Source organism: Uloborus diversus, chromosome 2 (genome assembly GCF_026930045.1).
Source record: "Uloborus diversus isolate 005 chromosome 2, Udiv.v.3.1, whole genome shotgun sequence".
Lineage (NCBI taxonomy): Eukaryota > Metazoa > Arthropoda > Arachnida > Araneae > Uloboridae > Uloborus > Uloborus diversus.
In genome coordinates this window covers 54,061,085-54,078,662 of record NC_072732.1, presented here as the reverse complement: position 1 = coordinate 54,078,662, position 17,578 = coordinate 54,061,085, and the positions used below count along the sequence as shown (strand labels likewise).

The 17,578-nt window shown below is 34.0% G+C and overlaps 1 protein-coding gene across 2 annotated transcripts in view; it reads left to right on the top strand.

The window, feature by feature from the left end:
- The first annotated feature begins 2,249 nt into the window (after positions 1 to 2,249).
- The window catches only part of LOC129217044 (cytoplasmic dynein 1 intermediate chain 2-like), a 52,125-nt gene continuing 36,796 nt past the window's right edge, over positions 2,250 to 17,578 (top strand). For both annotated transcript variants that reach the window (XM_054851283.1, XM_054851282.1), the window contains exons 1-5: positions 2,250 to 2,435; positions 9,032 to 9,134; positions 14,117 to 14,210; positions 14,749 to 14,866; positions 16,073 to 16,188. In XM_054851283.1, coding sequence (XP_054707258.1) covers positions 9,039 to 9,134; positions 14,117 to 14,210; positions 14,749 to 14,866; positions 16,073 to 16,188 — 424 coding nt within the window. In that variant the 5' untranslated portion in view covers positions 2,250 to 2,435; positions 9,032 to 9,038. The remainder of the gene's footprint in view (positions 2,436 to 9,031; positions 9,135 to 14,116; positions 14,211 to 14,748; positions 14,867 to 16,072; positions 16,189 to 17,578) is intronic.

Here is a 17,578-nt window from a genome sequence, read left to right as displayed (position 1 = left end):
CAATAAAACATGACGAAAATTTACTTAAGGTTCCTTAATAAAAATTACTATTATGTAACAACATTGCTTTTTTTTTTTTTAATTTTTTTTTATTTTATTTTATTGGAACTTTTATTTTTTACCTAAGTTTGGAGGGCCCCAAAATTTTTACCGCTTAGGGCCCCCACTTCACTTGATCCGCCTCTGGCTCAGGCAGGCACCACGGTTCTTAGAAATTTCTCAAAGCCGCGCCACCAGCTCAGTTTTTACAATGAAGCTAAACTAATCATTCCCTGCCCATTAAGCACATACGTCACGTTGATGTAAAGAGCAGCTGTAAAGCATTTTAACTTGACTGTCATTTAAATTGTTAACAACGAACGTACATTTTAAGCGCTGGGATGTTTTTTATCAGCCTCTGTGAGTCCGGGCCCCTATGCATTTGCCTCCTCTGCTCCCTTGTCGTCCGCCATCATTTAGGGGGTGGGGGTCAATTAGGGCCGACAAGATGCCATGTCAGCCTAGTTGGAAACTTCGGGCCCAGATCGGAATGGTTGTAGTATAAGTTTGATAGGTTTTTTGGTAGCGATAATCAAACTAACAAAGGGCCTGCTCTCAACAGCCCTGATGTCATGCCTCTTCCTAGGTTTGAAAAATGGATGTAGTTTTTGCTGTTTTCAGATAAAATTTGTACTTACCGTATTACCCCGCATTATTCGGCATGCCACAAAATTCGGGGGTCACCAGATTTTCAAACACTAGCCTGGCCCTTTCCGGCATGCCGGAGAAATCGAGAGAAAAAAAAATACTATAAAAATATATGTTCAGCTTAAAAATGAATATAAGTTCTATAAGTATATTATTAGTATTAATAAACAGTTTAATTCTGTAAAAATATTTACGAAAAATGTCATTTGTTATTTAACAAGAAAGCAAACATTTAAGCAGTAAGTGATCGCCCAACCAGTGCTAAAGAATTTACCATAGCTATTCAATAAATAAAAATTAAACATTTACTTCTCTAAAAGGAACTTAAAAGAATTTATTTAAAAAAAAATATGAACAAATCGCAGTAATGATGATTGCTTCTGAATTGATTACTTTATTGTTTTGTTGCAAAATAAACCTCGAATTATCTGGCATGCCGGAAAATTCAAATTTCCCGGCATGCTGGTCAACATTGCTTTCTTTCGGCATGTCGGATAATGCGGGGTAATACGGTAATTATACATCCTTCGCACACTCCCGCCCCCCTTTCCTGGACAAAATTGAAATGGACAGGTTTGGCTACCACCAACAACTAGCAATCAGTAGTCATTGACCCCGGGAACTGTAAGCTGTTCCATTCCGATTGTTTCATCTCCGAGCTTGTGGCACTCGTTAAATGTACTTAATCATTATAATCTATAGGTGTGGGTTCATTTGTATGCTAATGATAATAATAAGTGCTTGGCGCTCAAAGTTCCTGGCGCCCAAAATGCTCGGCGCCCAAAGTTCCTGGCACCCAAAGTGCTCGGCGCCCAAAATTTCCATTGCCCAAAGTTACCGGCGCCCAAAGTGCTGGGCGTCTGAAATTCCCGGCGCCCAACCTTCCTAGACCGGATTACACACAGTGATTACACAACAGAGCAAGCTTGCGTTCGACGAGTGGCATGAGCGGCACATGATCAACCGGTAGCGACCGGCAAATTGATCACACGACAGCCAATGACGTCAGTCAAAGCTAAAGCATCAGAAATGACGTCATTATTTGTCATGTGATCAACCTACCAGTGAGCTTCCGATCGCTCATCGAACACACTTCGGTCACTCGTCTGGTCTGCTAATTATTGGTTACCAGTTTGTTTCGCACTCTTGGCTTCCTTAAGAGGTTTTTTCATCTCCAGCTCAGTCACTTTCCTATGCCGGGCTGATGAGTGCTAATAAGCACGAAACTGCAGTCCTCGGCTGGAAATGACTGAGCTGGCGGTGTATTTCACGCACAATCCAAATGGTTGTTTTCCACTCCTCTGTATCTCGGCCTGGGGTCTGGACTTATCTGAATGGTGGTGCAGGGTTCGCGCAATCTTTTAAGATTATGTACAGAATGCTGACATGATATTTCATTTATTTATTTTTGAAAGTGAATAGTTTCTTGGAGGAGGAATGCTTGCCTAACTTTTGAAATGGCTTTACGAGAATCCGTACATATTGGGTTACGAACATTTTGAATCCGTACAAAATAACAGCACAGCAGCAGCGTAAGAATTAAACGTGTGATGGCAACATTCAGTCTGTCACTGATCACTGTTATGGTTTGTTGATCAATGGTAAAATTCATTTTAAAAATTGAACTCAGTTCCAGATTTATCACCATGAAACCAATTTCCAAGTTTTGAAAGTAAATCGCCCTTTTAAATTTGGAGCAGGACTCTTCTACATTTTTGAAATTTTTCCTCTAGTCGAATCTATAAAAGGTTAGAGATTTTAATTACATTTCGCATGTTACTGTTTATGTGTTTCGTGAGAATTTTACTTCAAATTCATTAAAAATTGTCTTACCTAGGCCCAGATCTGCTGACTCCGCAGTGCCGGGGGGAGGGGGGGGGGGCTACGTTCTCAAGAAATTGAAAAACAATCTAGCACCAAGACTTTTTACGTTGAAAACTTTGGCTTCTGGGGTAGGGCCTTACAGATTTGTTGCACTAAAATTTATGTCCGGGCCTGGTTTTACGCTAGTGATGTTTGAGTTTTTCTATCGACGAAATTCTTTGTTATTGTAGAAAATATGCATTTTCATTTACTGTGCGTCAGTAAAATGGGAAATTTCGTTGTTTACTAAGTCGGCTCTTCATTAAACTGTTTTGATTGATTATAACGCTAGTTAGTTCTCACAAAATTGCTATATTATTTAAATTTACTTTAACAGAACTTGATTGTTTTAAATCGATGCTCAAACTAATTTCAATCATGTGGTATAACTTAAAATCTCTGTGTGAAAAACAAATAATGCAATCTCAAAAACATATATTGTACATGCACGCAGTCAATAACGCTCTACACCAGTTTGGAGTCAATATTATGGAAAATATCAGTTGTGGGCAGGGTTGCCAAATGTCCCGGATTTCAAGGCACAGTCCGGTATTTTGAAAAAATTGTCCAGCATTCCAGGAAACTTCCATACGGGACAGCTCTGGTCCTGTATTCTAACTAATAACAGTATTTTACAATACGAGACAGTATTTTAAGGTAAAAAAGTTAAGTAAAACAAAAAAATGTGACTAAACTAATTAGCACCTGTTCCTATCAACGTCGATCTGTATACTGAACTTCATTACATTGCTTGCTTTATTCTTTGAGTTAGAGTTCCTCCAAAAATGTCCTCACCCATAAACATATTGAGAGGAAGCTTTCGAAAGCTATTTGAAACATGATTGTTTATCAACCCTTAAAAATACACCATAACCAGTAATTGCCCTCAACCACAAAAACATCCTCCCCCTCCTTCACCCTTAAAATCTCGTATTTATTGTTCTTAAATCTGGCAGCCCTGGTTGTGGTATTTTTTGTTGTGTGTACAACACGATGAAGTATATATTAACAAAAGTTATTGTTGTAAAGGATTCTGTTTGAATGTACAACTGGTGACTGATAGGTATGAATGTTAATCTTCAACCAACCTTAAATTTCCAGTGATTGCCTTTTGCATTGAATAACCTCCTACAAGTTCCCTTATTTCTAAAGTTAAGATGCCATTAAGAGGTACAACACCTCTAGCTAGTTTTTGGTTTTCCTAAGTCAAAGATGATCAAACTATGAAATAGCAATGAACTTAGCCATAGAATTTAGTACTTTAAAAGCAGAAATATACTTTTGCATAAGCAATGGTGATTCCATAGCAAGTGATAAAATATCCAAGTAAAAAATTCGTTCACACATTTTTATTTTTCCACATTTAATGCTTCATTCACTGTGTTCCTGAGGATAGTAAAAAATAAATGAAGGATTGATACAAGTTTTTCTTTTTCTTTCTGGGTCTCGTTTTGTGAAAGCAAAATATTTTTGTAGATTTCCATTTATTTTTGTCAAATCAGGAAAAAATTTAAATGTACATCTGCATTTTTTTTTCAGAAAAAATCTTTGGTATGATAGGTATATGATATAATATTCTTTCAATCACTAAAATTATTCAGTAAAAGTATTAGCTCTTAAATGGATTCCCAGAATAAAAGAATCTTCAAATTTATGTCAATAATGATATAATAAATTTACTGGCAAAAAGGAAACCATTAAGACAGTTTTAAAATTAACTTCATTTTTTTAAAATTTAGTGGTTTTTTTTAAGGGCCATTTCATAGTAGGCCATAAGGTCCATAAGGAAAGTCTACAACATGACGCTTTTTTTACCATAGCTATTTACTGTACTGCTTGATTTGCTCATCATTTTATTTTGAGTTAGTCCTACCAACACACTAACTCAAATTAAAATAATGTGCTAATCAAACAGTGAATTAAATAGTGTAAGAAAGAAGGCTTTCACGGCCGGTTTCAATAATGTAAAATTCCGGGCTGTTGTGCCGTGGTCTGAGTGTCGTTACTCCAAATGTTTCGGTCACATCTGCGGCGGCAATCTTCAGTGCTAGCGTGGAAAGACTACCACCTGAAGAAGGACTGGTCAAATCTACAGCCTACCTCCCCTACTTTGAGGACATCACCGGCAGAATTGAAAGACTACTGTGCAAACCCAACATCAAGACTTTTCAAATCTACTTATGGAATCAGCGACTTACTACAATCAGTGAAAGATGTGAGAGACCCTTTGTCCACTGCAGGAGTTTACAAGATCCCATGTTCCTGTGGATAAGGTTAGATTGGAACAACAAACAAAAAGAAGCGTTAGTATAAGAATAAAAGAACACCAAAGAAATTGCCGTCTGGGCCACACTGAGAAATCATCAGTCGCGGAACACACTTTTAGTGATGGCACTCATGACATTAAATTCAAAGAAACTAAAATAATTTCAAGGACTTCCCACTATTACGCCAGATTAAACAGAGAAGCGATCGAAATTTTCAAACATGCCACTAATTCCAACAACAAAGAAGGAATTAAGATCAACAAACTTTGGCATACTACTATTAGACGGATTATCCCGAGAGATTCTTCTAGCCAACTAGAATAGCAACGGAGGCCCAGCAGCCGAGGGGCGTAGCTAAGGGGGGGGGGTTGGGGACAACCCGCCCCCCCCAAAACGTTAGTCTCAAAAAAAAAAAAAAAGAAAAAGAAGAGAGAAGAGAAAGAAAAGGAAAAGAAAAAAAATCAAAACGACTTCTTTCTGAGTAACAAAGATCAAAAATTCACTTCCCCCCCCCCCCCAAATGCCATTGAAAATCTGCTCCATGTGTGACCCTCAAGCATAAAGACGCCTCCCTCTGCTGCAACAATTTTTTGTTAATTGAGTGACATTTAACACTTCGCTTTAGAAAAAAGATTGATTTGTTAAATCCACGTATATGCAGCCTATCTTTGTCATAGATTCTGCAAATTGTTAAATGTGTTTAAGCAGTGGGAATATTGCATACAGTAGAATCTGTATGTTTCGAATTTCACATTTAAGAAAAAAAAATCGCGATAAAGAGGTTTTGAGATACGGGGGCATTAAGAAACTTTTTATAGAAATTTGAAATATGATGGTGAAAATTTGAAATCGATACTAAAGACAATATGGGCTCTTGATTAAAATTCCTCTTTATTAGTTTTGTTAGGTATTTATTCTATTATTACATTATTAAGTGCTTTATTGCGAGTTTAAGGAATCATTTTGACAGTAAAAGAAACTTCAAGCATATCTTTTTCAAGAAAAAGTCTTTTATTGCTTTTTGGTCCCTGATTTTTTTTTTTTTTTGAATTCATTATTTATCCTCTTGAGGTTAGCAATTGCTGCAAATCTAACTTTCTTTTCACTTCTATCATTTCGATTTTCTAAGGAATCACAATTTTAACAAAGAGAGCAACCAAAGAACAGTACTAATCCAAATAACAGAGTGAAATGGCTTTTAACTTGAATAACCTTTAACCATGAACTTGAAATGTTCATCTTACATGTCAAAGCTGTGAATTTCACCCCTTTACTCTTCTTCCAAGAAAGTGCGCGAAATGACTGTCCTTTGGTTAATCTTCCTAGAAAGCCTTCTCGTGTGTGTCATAGGTGGTCATAGTCAAAACGACCTTTTCTAACCAGAGTATCCATTGCAATCACATTGATTTTTCAGCCAGTATTTACTTTGTATTCTTTTGGAAACGTGCAGTCTGTTTAAAATAGTACATTCTAAGTGAAAGTTGTTACATAATGAAGCGAGCAAAACCGATAACAAGCTTTTTTAAATCCAAAGAAAAAAAATTAAAACGACGGAAAGGATTGCTCTAAAAATAGAAAGTTAACGTTATCTGAAGAAAACGAAGTACAGTCTGCAAAGCAGTATTAGTCCCATCGGATCCTTCTGAAGGTAATTTTATTTTAATTTAAAAGAAAAACTGCATAGCATTACATGAATAAAATGTTTAAAAACGAAATGAATCTAGCTTGGTTCGCATTAAAAAGTAGAAAATAAAAAAGACTTCTGTTTATAATACTCGAAAATTGCTGTTGCTCTCTCATATAGATATTTATGTAAATTCTAAAGCAGCTAATAAAATTTTTTAAAAAAGGCTTGAGAGGAGAACAAATGGTATGCATTTGAGCGAATAACTTTCCACTGCCAATATTTCTTTCCTAACTATTTTTATTCAAATTTTATTAATTGCTTTAGAATTAGCATAAATGTAAATACATAAAAAGCAACATATAAATATAACGATATGAAAAGCAATTTCATTTTTTGCGAGTTATAATTCAAGAAGTCTTTTTTTTTATGTTATTTCATACTTTAGTGCTACTAAGTTAGTATAAATAGTCTTTATAGTCTGACCACCGATGAGATTGAAAGTCAAACATCCAGTTTACAAGCGGAAATGGAAGTATCTCAGCTTTCAGCGATGTCAGCTTTTGTAGATGTGTGTTAGCCCCTAAATTAAGCAGTCACACTGAAATGAACAGAACACGCTCATCAGAAATTTGATTTCCCCCTGATTTGGATAGACTGGTTTTAACAAGACGTTGCTAGAAAATTTCACTTTAAATTAAATGGAGGGAAAGAAAAAAAAAAGTTAAATTTTCCATAACATTAAAAAAAATAATAAATTCTTTGCTTTTGTTTTGTTTGACACAAGTATCGGAATTGGGGTACCCCATTCCAAAGTATGTAAGATTCACCTCCCTTTTATTTTTTTTAATACTAAAAAAATTTACATATATATATATATATATATATATATATATAAAGAAGTAACCCCCCCCCCCCTGAAAGTCGGGTCTAGCTACGCCTATGCAGCAGCCAATTCAGCAGCCAGAATGAAGAGGGCTCAAGTTTCAGCCAACCAGAAACAAGGACAAGCATTCATCAGCCAATCCTGGCACAGAACGAAGGGAGACCCAGCTCTTCCCGATAAATAGTGACAACACTTCGATATCTGCATCAGTTGCTGGGAAGTGGCTTCCCTGGAAGCTCCGATCACGCTAACATTGTAGATGACCGCAGATGCGGCCGAAATGTTCGGAGTAACAACACTCAGACCATGACACAACAGCCCAGAATCTTACAACATTATTAGTAAATTAAATAGTTATGGCAAAAAAAGTCATATTGCAGACTCTACATTTGGACTAAGTACTGTGAAATGGCCTGTAAACAACTATTTTGTTTTAAAAGCAAGTAAAAGAATTAAGCTATCAAGTGCTTATTATTTTGAGAGCTAATAGTTTTCCCAAAAAAAATAAGCAGTGAATAAATTAGATAAATAACTTATCAGAATAAACAACAAAATTAGTCATTCTAAGGCTGCTTATATCAACAAAACTTCCATCCTTTCAAATGATTGAAATATTATCAGGATGTAAAAGGATTGAAACCTTAATCATTGTCATTTAAAACGTTGCCTTTAAAATTAGTAATTAACTCACTAATATGATCTCCAAAATTTCAGGATAAGCAACATACAAAAAAGAAAAACAAAAATCTAAATTTGCGTAATTTTCAACATTTCTTGATTTAACAAACAACATAGTTATACTAAAAAAAAATAAATAAATAAATTCTATGATTTTCACATTTTATCGCCATTCTAAACATACTTTCCAGATGTGTAGACCCTCTGTATAATATATATTTAATTTGGGAGCATTTGGTTTGTTATCAAAGCAAAAATAAACCAGCAGAAAAATTAGCAGTAAATTCTGCCTTGGCGTAAAATTAATCTTGAAGGTTGAACATACATACTCGCTGTGGAACAGCAAAGAAGTTGCTTGATGTTCTCTAGCCACAAATCACAGGTGGCAGGACCATGCCCCCCCCCCCCCCTCACTCATTTCTTGCAGCAGGCAGTTAACTAAGGTGGAGAAGCTGAAGAAACGGTTAGTTTCCGCGTAAGCGCTTGAGTAAAGGCCGCTTTTATGATGCAAATTTTGTAAAGGGCCGCCTTTACCATATGGAATTTGTAAAGGGACTGCAAATAGGACCCATGTCAGGTGTGCATAGGCCCCTATTAATTTTTATAGATTTGTGGTGTTTTGTATTATACTGCTATCAGACTTTACTTTTTTAAAGCATTTTTTCATAGATACTGAGCAGAAATCACCATTTTAACATTTAAAAAAAGTGCTGCTTGAAAGGTGTGGTTAAAAAGCATTTTGAAAAATATTGTGTTGCTTGAGATGCATTGGAACTTTATTTTAAATTTCTAATTTCTTTGCAGTACACATCGTACAGTAACATGAAATTTATACAATAATACATGAAATTTATACAAAAGAGAATAACAAGAGAAACTAATTTAAATCTTTAAAACATTTTCCTTGAAATTTAAATTTTGGGTTCAATTTTTGAACAATATACTATTTTGAAGATTTTTTAAATCAAATTTTAGTTTTCAACCTAAGTGAAATTATTATCTTGTTAATCTTGGTTTTCCAAATAGTTTGATAATGTCTGATCGCCGGCAAGAGTTGGAAAGGAAAAAGCAGAAGCTTGCTCTTATCAGAGAAGAGAAAGAAAAGCGTAGAAGAGAGAAAGCAAAAGAGGTAAAATTATTTATTGAAGCTAGGGTTCCAATAATGTTATGATTATGCTGCATTATTTTTTGCTCTAGCCTGTATTTTTTTTGTTACACTCTTTAACATTTGATAATTGATTCTAATGTATTTTTACCACTGATTTTAAAAACGATTTGATATATTATTCAGATAAACTCCGGTATAACGAGATTATTGGATCAGATTCTGAAGTGGTGTTATATTGAGTTTGGCGACATATCAAATTATTTAGCAAATAAAATTACACATGAATGTAGAAAAATAAAATTGAAAAATATAATCAAAGCAAAGCATGTACTTAACTCTATAAGTTTGTAAAGTGAAAAAAACAAACTAAAGATTTTAGACCTCTAACGTTATGTATTGTATGTTGATTCTTCATTTCTTGTTCTCTGTTACAAAATATTTTAAAATGCTACTTTAACTTTTTTTTCTTTTTAAAATAACTCTTTCTATGTCCTTTGTATTAATCTGAGAAGGGTTACTCGTCATTTTTCTAATACAGTCGACGCTCATTATAACGACCACACATTATAAAGACCGTCCCATTATAACGACCAGTGGTAGAAGTCCCAACTTTGTTCCTATAAACTCTATGTTAATTTGCTTTCGTTATAACGACCGTTCTGTATCCTCTAATCCAATACAGCGACCGAATCAGCGGACGCTATTTCTTGTGTTCTTTCCAATAAAACAAATTTGTAGCTTAAAATGACATTGTTTATTGTTTACGGACATCTGCCTGAAGTTTTCAATGTCAAATCCAACTTTAAGAGGGGGGGTGGGGGGGGGGAGATTACCATTCACCACAGCTAGCACAGAAAAAATAATGGGTGGAAAAATCGAGAAAATTCCAGATTCCTAAGAAAAGATAGTTGACAGATGTATTGGGAGTTTGGTGTTTGAATCTAGTATTTTTAAAGATTTGGGGTTCTCGAGGGACTTTTAAATGTTTCTTTGGAAAGCAAGAGAAACAAAATTTATCACCTATATCTGAAACAGAAAATAATGTTTTGCGAAAATCACGTCTACTAAAAAAGGCAGACCTCTGTTTCTGGTTTTATCTTCAGAAATTGTTGTGGTAGTAGTAGTAGTAGTAGATCTGAAAGTGTGTAACATTTTCCTCCCTATATTTTCTACTTTAAAACTTGTTTAATATTCTGTCATAATATTTTGCACACTACTTTTCTAAAAATTCCTATGATAAAAAACATTTGGGCATTTACTTATGGGCACGCATGATGACGGTGTACATTTTTTAAATTTATACCTCTTAAAACGACCACTCGTTATAAAGACCTTTTTCTCTAGGACGGAGATGGTCGTTATATCGAGCATCGACTGTAGTAGCATTTATCTCTAAGATTCTTCTTCGTTTTTGGATACAACCTTTGCATTTTCGGACTTGATGTTCAGCTTTTCATTCTCTGAATCTTTTTCAGGTGAATCAAAATTTTAATCAGTCACTTCATCAGTCAGAATTTGAATTCAATCAATTTCTTCACGAGTTATCCAAAATCAGGGTTGTTCTATTTTGTCCACCCCGGAAAAATCCTGGAAAAAACCGCCCCTGACAAAATGTCATTTTGTCCACTTTTTCAGTAAATTGAAAGTTTTTAGTTAAAATTTTGAAGTTTAAAAATAATAATTAATTTTATAGATTCTTCCTATTCAAGTAATATTTTAATACAAAAATGGCATACATAAATATGTATATAAACAATTGATTGAAAAATATTTTACAGTGAAAATAAGAAAATTAAGATCAGTTTAAGTTTACATAAGTGTGTATATAAATCAAATGAGTGTTAATAAGTTTTAATGCATGTAATAGCATTTATAAAAACAAACACATCAGCTGTACATTTTAAGATTTTTATCTGTGATGTGGAGGTTTATTGCCCATAATAAATGCATTTGTAAAATTTAGAGACATACCGAGTAGCACTTTGGCCGAGTACCGAGTACTCGGCCTTTCACTACTCGGCAGAGTACCGAGTTACTGAGTACTCGGCCTTTCACGACTCGGCCGAATTACCAAGTACCAATTATGTTTTAAGAAGAACCACGACACACATGTGATGAATTTTGAACTTATTGGAATAATAGTATAGACCTGGTCCATATAATAGTTTTTAAAACTAAATTCCTGCTGAAATTTAAATACGCATTATATAAACAATTTTGTTTGTCAAAAATTTTACCAAAAAATGATTTTTAAAATTGAAAATAAATAAAAGGTATGATTAATCAAGTTGGAATTAAAACAAATTACAGTAAAATCCCTCTAATGCGGACACTAACAGGACAATTTTTTTGTCCGCAATAGAGAGGTGTCCGCAGGACAGGGGTTTAATAATGTTATTTGCATTGGAACTGGGAAATTAAAAATTGTCCGCATAAGAGGGGTGTCCGTTAGGAGGGGTTTTACTGTATACCAATCAATTATAGTTCTAGTCCGCCAAACATAAATATTTTTTAAAAGCGGATAAAACAAATGTGCAGGAACACTGCAGACACGTGTTTCTGCCCCCCCCCCCCCACCCATTACAAGGAATGTCTTTTTCAGTGCATAACATGTGAGCTAAAGAATGTAAAGACATTCGACAAAAAAATCCAACTTTTGTCGGATGCCTTTAAATCTACGAGCTCCCATTTTGTGCAAAGAAAAAGGAATTCCTTGTAACGCCAAAACACATGTCTGCAGTGTTCCTGCACTGTGCTTTTAATGTTGTTTTATTTCCTTTAATTTTTTAAGCAAAGGTATTTTTATATTTTTTAAACTAATTTTTGTTTGTAGCAAATATCCATTTTTAATATAAAAATTCCATATTTTCTATACTTGCCTTTTTTTGCATAATTTTTAAAAAACAAGTTTTATTAACTTTGGGGACATTAAAATAAAGATTTATTCCATTGAAGCATTACAAACTTCATTATTCTCAAAATTTAAATTTGACTTATAAATTTTAGTTGTAATTTATTGCAAAATATAATGCTTGCTCTTTTTTTTATATATATAAATTTTAGTATCTGTCTTGGACAAGATTCAATTTTTTGCAACTACTCGGTATTGGCCGAGTGTCTGATCAGAATTTGGCTGAGTACCGAGTACTCGGCAAATTGGCCGAGTATGCGGAGTACCGAGTAGTTACAGAGTACTCGGTACGTCTCTAGTAAAATTAGAAAGTAGAAATAAAATATTTTTAAAGGTTGGACTCTCAAAACATTAAAAATCATACATATATTTTTAAAAAAAAGAAGAAAAAAAAACATAGAAACTACTTGATATTAATAAAAGAATGTTGACATGAAGTGAAATTTGTTCTTGTAATACAAATACAAATGTGATGATCAGCAACAAGCTCTGTACCCAGATAGGTTGTTCCTAGTCAATGTATTAGTTCCCAATGAAGATTAATGGCCAATTTCAAGCTATCTAGCCCCTGCTCATTATAGTCTCTTCCGCTACACTGTTCTGAGTACCCACAACCCTACTAAAGTAGTAATATGTATTACATTAACATATCCATAAAAACATGCAGAGTACATAAATATTTTACTGTGGGGTGACTTCAATAAAAACTCTAAAATGTTTTTAGTCTATAAATAAAATGTTTCCAAGCATTTCATTTGACTTTTCCATTGAGATTAATTTCCATTATTTTTAATAAATAATAGTGTAATCACGCCCAATAACTTATTCACATTGTTAAATTTTATTACTTAAGTAAATTATGACCTCAAAGTAGTTGCACCAATGTGTAGTTAAATTTTTTTTATAGATTTATTAAATTCTGAAGTTAACAATCATTCTGTTTTAATTTAATGACTAATTCATAAATGTATTAGAATTATATGCTAATTTTATTACACCATAACAATAAATTTTTGTATGGATAATCAGTTGATTTTTCATTTCGTCCATTTTGTCCAATTTCTTCCGGCATCCCAGACTTTTTACAAAAAAGTGTGCAAAATAGCAACCCTGTCCAAAATTGAAATCCCATTCATCAGCATGACCCGCCCCCCGAAATGGTAGTCTGGCCTTGAACATGTGTGAAATCAGGCCCTGGTATGAAATATGCATGTGAGCAAAGCAAGAGATCCTCTTAAATGTTTAATCGCTGATTGTGTTTCCCCAGTAGAGTGGATCACAAGTTTATTGCCAAAGAACTCTCTTTAGGGTGTTTTGCCTGCAAACTTTCTGGGAGTGCTTTTGAAAACCGGTAATGTCATTCTTCAGCATGACCTCCATCGTCCCCCCCCCCCCCCACTAAAATGGTAGTCTGTATCCGCCCCTGTGCATGTGTGAAATCAGACCCTGGTGTGAAATATGCATGTTGGCACAGCAAGAGATTCTCTTAACTGTTCAATCGCTGATTGTGTTTCCCAGTAGAATGGATGACAAGTTTATTGCTAAAGAACTCTCCTTAGCGTGCTTCTGGCTGTAAACATTTTGGGAGTACTTTTGAAAAACCGGTAATGTTTGTTACGCCCATAAGTATTGAAGAGGAAAAGCAATAGTATTCATAATTAAATATTGTCTGCTCAGTGTGAAAATAAGGTAGAAATTTTTGAATAAATATTTTCCTAGGGTATTGGTCGGAGATATAAAGAGTTGGCTCCTTAACAGATAGATCACATTAAAATTCATGTATGAAAGATTTGTTTAGATACAATAATGGCAGTATAACAAGATTGGCGCTTTAAAGGGTGGTCACTAAACCAGGGTTTCACTGTGTATTGGAAATAACAAATTTTGCAACTCTGAATTTCTATGTAACAAACCTGATGTTAGGTTTCATGGTAAAAGGTAAATATAATTGTCGTGTTCAGTGTTAAAAGTACCAAGAATCATTTATCAAAGATTAAAAATTCAAACCAGCACTGACTTGTGTTATTATTGTTTTCAAGACACTACGTAAACGAATAATTTAAAATTAGATGTTTTTCTACATTTTGTTTAGGCAGAGGAGGCTGCAAAATCTACTGATAGACCTGAAAAGGATCTGCGAGCTCAAACGGAAGAACTTTTAGAAAGTTTAGGAATATCTTCAAATGGTATAAGATACTAGAACTTTTAAGATGAAATAGCTATATAATGTTTGTAATTATTTGTGGAAGAAATGATGCATGCTTCATTTTTACATGTGTTTTGGGATTTCAAGGAAACTTTTTTTCATTGTAGCAAAAGCTTAATATTGTGCTTTCAATGCTAAACAGCTGTCACCTTAGTGTCAAACACCTAATATCAGCTTTTCTTGAATACTTTTTTTTTGTAATCCTGAAACACATGTGTCTAATAATATTGCAAAAGTACCATGTACACTCCACATGCATATAAAATAAACTGTTGAACAGAAAAAATGAAATTCAAAATTGGGGTGCTTCAACTTATACAGTGGCAAAAGTTTCAAATATTTTTCTTTTAGATCTCAAGCAGCATTCAAAAAAACTTTGTAACATTTTCCTCCTTTTTGTCCAAGCCTTTTGGTAACATTAACGAAAGAAGAACCAGCTCTTTCTGAAAGAACTTTGTATTGGATGATTGTTAATTAAAGGTTTATTTTTGTTTCTTGATCAGTTTCTTTTATTTTAGAATCTCCTATCTCTCGCCTTGGTTCGTCTCCCCGTTCAGTGACTCCAGAGATTCGTAGTTCTCCAATCCCTGACAGTCAGCCATCATCCGCTCCTCAATCCGGTTCTTGGAATTCAAAGTACATTTCCTTTTCTTTTTCCTTTCGATTTGTTGTTTTAGAGTAAATTCTCAACTGCTCAAGGCACAGTAAAAAAAAGACATATGAGTGAGACGCATGTAGAAAAATCTGAAAATGAGAGCTTAAGAATGGAACTTAAGTGCTGCCTACCTATGTATTACAAAAAAATATTTTAATGATCTTAACTTCGAAAAATGAAAACTTTATTTTTACTTATCAATGTTATCTTTAGAAAAAATAAAATCTCTCTGTTTGGATCTCTTTGAGGCGCATAGCGCTTAGACCATTCTTCTGATTTTCATGAAATTTGGCACAAAATTAGCTTGTAGCATGGGGGTGTGCACTTCAAAACGATTTTTCAAAAGTTCTATTTAGTTCTTTTTCTATGATTTTATTTTACCACCATTGGTGGATTTAATTCCTCTGCACTGAGCGAATTACCATGGATGAGTAAATTAACATAGTATATTGGCGAGAAATTCATCATCCATTATTTGTAAGTATACAGGCGAACCAAATGACGTTTTAATTTTCTGCTACAGGCAAAGCCGTGCAAGTGCTGCTAGTAATAATATAAAGTAAAAGGAAACGTAACATGCTATACTTTTAATTTATTTTGTCTAAAATTAATCAGCCATGGTAGGATTTTGTTTTAAATTTAATATTCTGGCATAAACTGTCATGATGTGACAGATGATAAGAAGACTTTGCATTATTGCTTGAATTAAATCATTCATTTAAAAAAAAAAAAAATCTTTGATTTTCTGCCTTTTTTTTTCTTGTGATTCTAGATTGCGGGTTGATGATGTGCGAATATGAAAACATGACTGAATAAAAATACAATTTAACAGCCTTAAACAAGCATTTTAGGCTAGTTGTTACATTTATTTTTCATAAAGCAATACATTAAAGACCATTTTGTATTTAAGTTGTAAACATTTTATCTACCTTTCTAGAGCTTTTAGAAATACAAAAATTGAAAAGTAATAAAAGGAAAATATAAGGAATTTCTTGACTAAAAATGGTTCCCTGAAAATTTGAAAGTTGATTATATTTTCTGTTGCAGATTTTTGGGCTAAATATAATCGTCTCGGCAAACTTTATATTTGTCACAAAACTAACAAAAAATATTAACGTGTCCACATTTGCAATGCTTATAATTATATATGTTCTTGTTTTATTTATGATGTTTTCATTTTTTCTCAGAAAGCCATCTTTATCTCTGGTTAGTGTTAATCAAGTTAACATCCCCCCGAAGGAAAAAGTAATTTACAACAAACAGACCCAAACTGCTGCTTCAACAAATAACCAAGATAGAGAAGGTAAACAGTTTTATAAGTAAAATTTTCCACCTTTACAAGTTTCACCAAAGACAGCATATTGTTACTTGCTAGAAATTCAAGCCTGATGGAACTAAAATACCAATAAATATTGTGCCATGGGCAGGTAAAGGGCAGTAACTGCAAATTTTTCTTTTTTTTTTGCATTTTTGTAATCTATTGTTCGTTTGCTTTATTGTACAAGCTTGCTTATTTCGTTTTCTCTGAAAAAAAAAAGCTCGCAAACAACGTCTAATTCAATCCTTTACCTATTGTTAGCATTGAATCCAAAATGCGTTTCATCAAATATCTCAAACTCATTTCTGCAGATGCTGCCGTTTGCCTGCCCACAGCACTATAGGGGATTGCTATTTTTAACTGTTGAGGACAACATGCGTATAAAAATGAATTATTTTAGGAAATGCTCAAGGACTGATCGAGAAATTTCCCAAGGAGGGAGCGATTGATTTTTTTACTTGCCTCTAAACCTCTTGCTATGTATTTGATTGACACCTGCTTGGAAGGAGGTTGCGACATATGAATTAACAAAAGCTTATAAATTTAGCCTAGAAGGAGGAGAAGAGGTTCCTTGACCCATTTTCCGTTTCCAGAGGTATTCTAAAATTGCGTATTTGTAAATATAATATCGTAAAAACTCCAAGAGAATGTTTCGAAACCCCCTTCCCTCAACATCTTCGAATATCCTCTAAACTTGTGTTTTTTTAGGTAACCTCAGTTTCAAAAAATTACCTAATTCTCATTCCTTTCCCTAACACTGCGTGAAATGGTTTACAATCGCTACTTTATGGCTTAAATTTTGAAAAAAAAAAAGTCGGGGGGGGGGGGGGGGAAGGCCTCAAAACATCACTGAAGATCTTCTAAAATTACCCTTTTCAAACTTTAATTTCAAAAGTCTCCGTGAGAGAGTTTTGAACGTCATACGTACCCGTAACATAATCAAAAATGGCCTACCCTTGCGTTTTTAGCACTGCAATTCCTAAGCATTGGTGGTGCAGAGTCCCTCAAGGGAAAGGCGATCGCCCCTTCCTTGTATCCGTCCTTGGAAATGATATGTAGAGCATGCAATTGTTCGTTTGGGCCCCTTTACATAGATGTGTATTTTTCAACTTTGTATTTAAACATTATAAGAGACTCCTTGAAGGTAGGCCTCAAATCCAAAGTTGTTGTTCATTTTTAGATTAACTGACAGAACATAAACTTCAAGAAATTTTTCTTCTGCCACTATTTTGGATTTTAAAAGTGTTGGAATGAAAAAGAAATGCATTTTTTTTCCTATTTGCATGTAGTTTGTGTATTTTTTCTACTTATGTGTGAAGATTAATGTTAAATTTTTATGGTGAATGAGATTTATGAGTATACTGTTGAAAAGTTC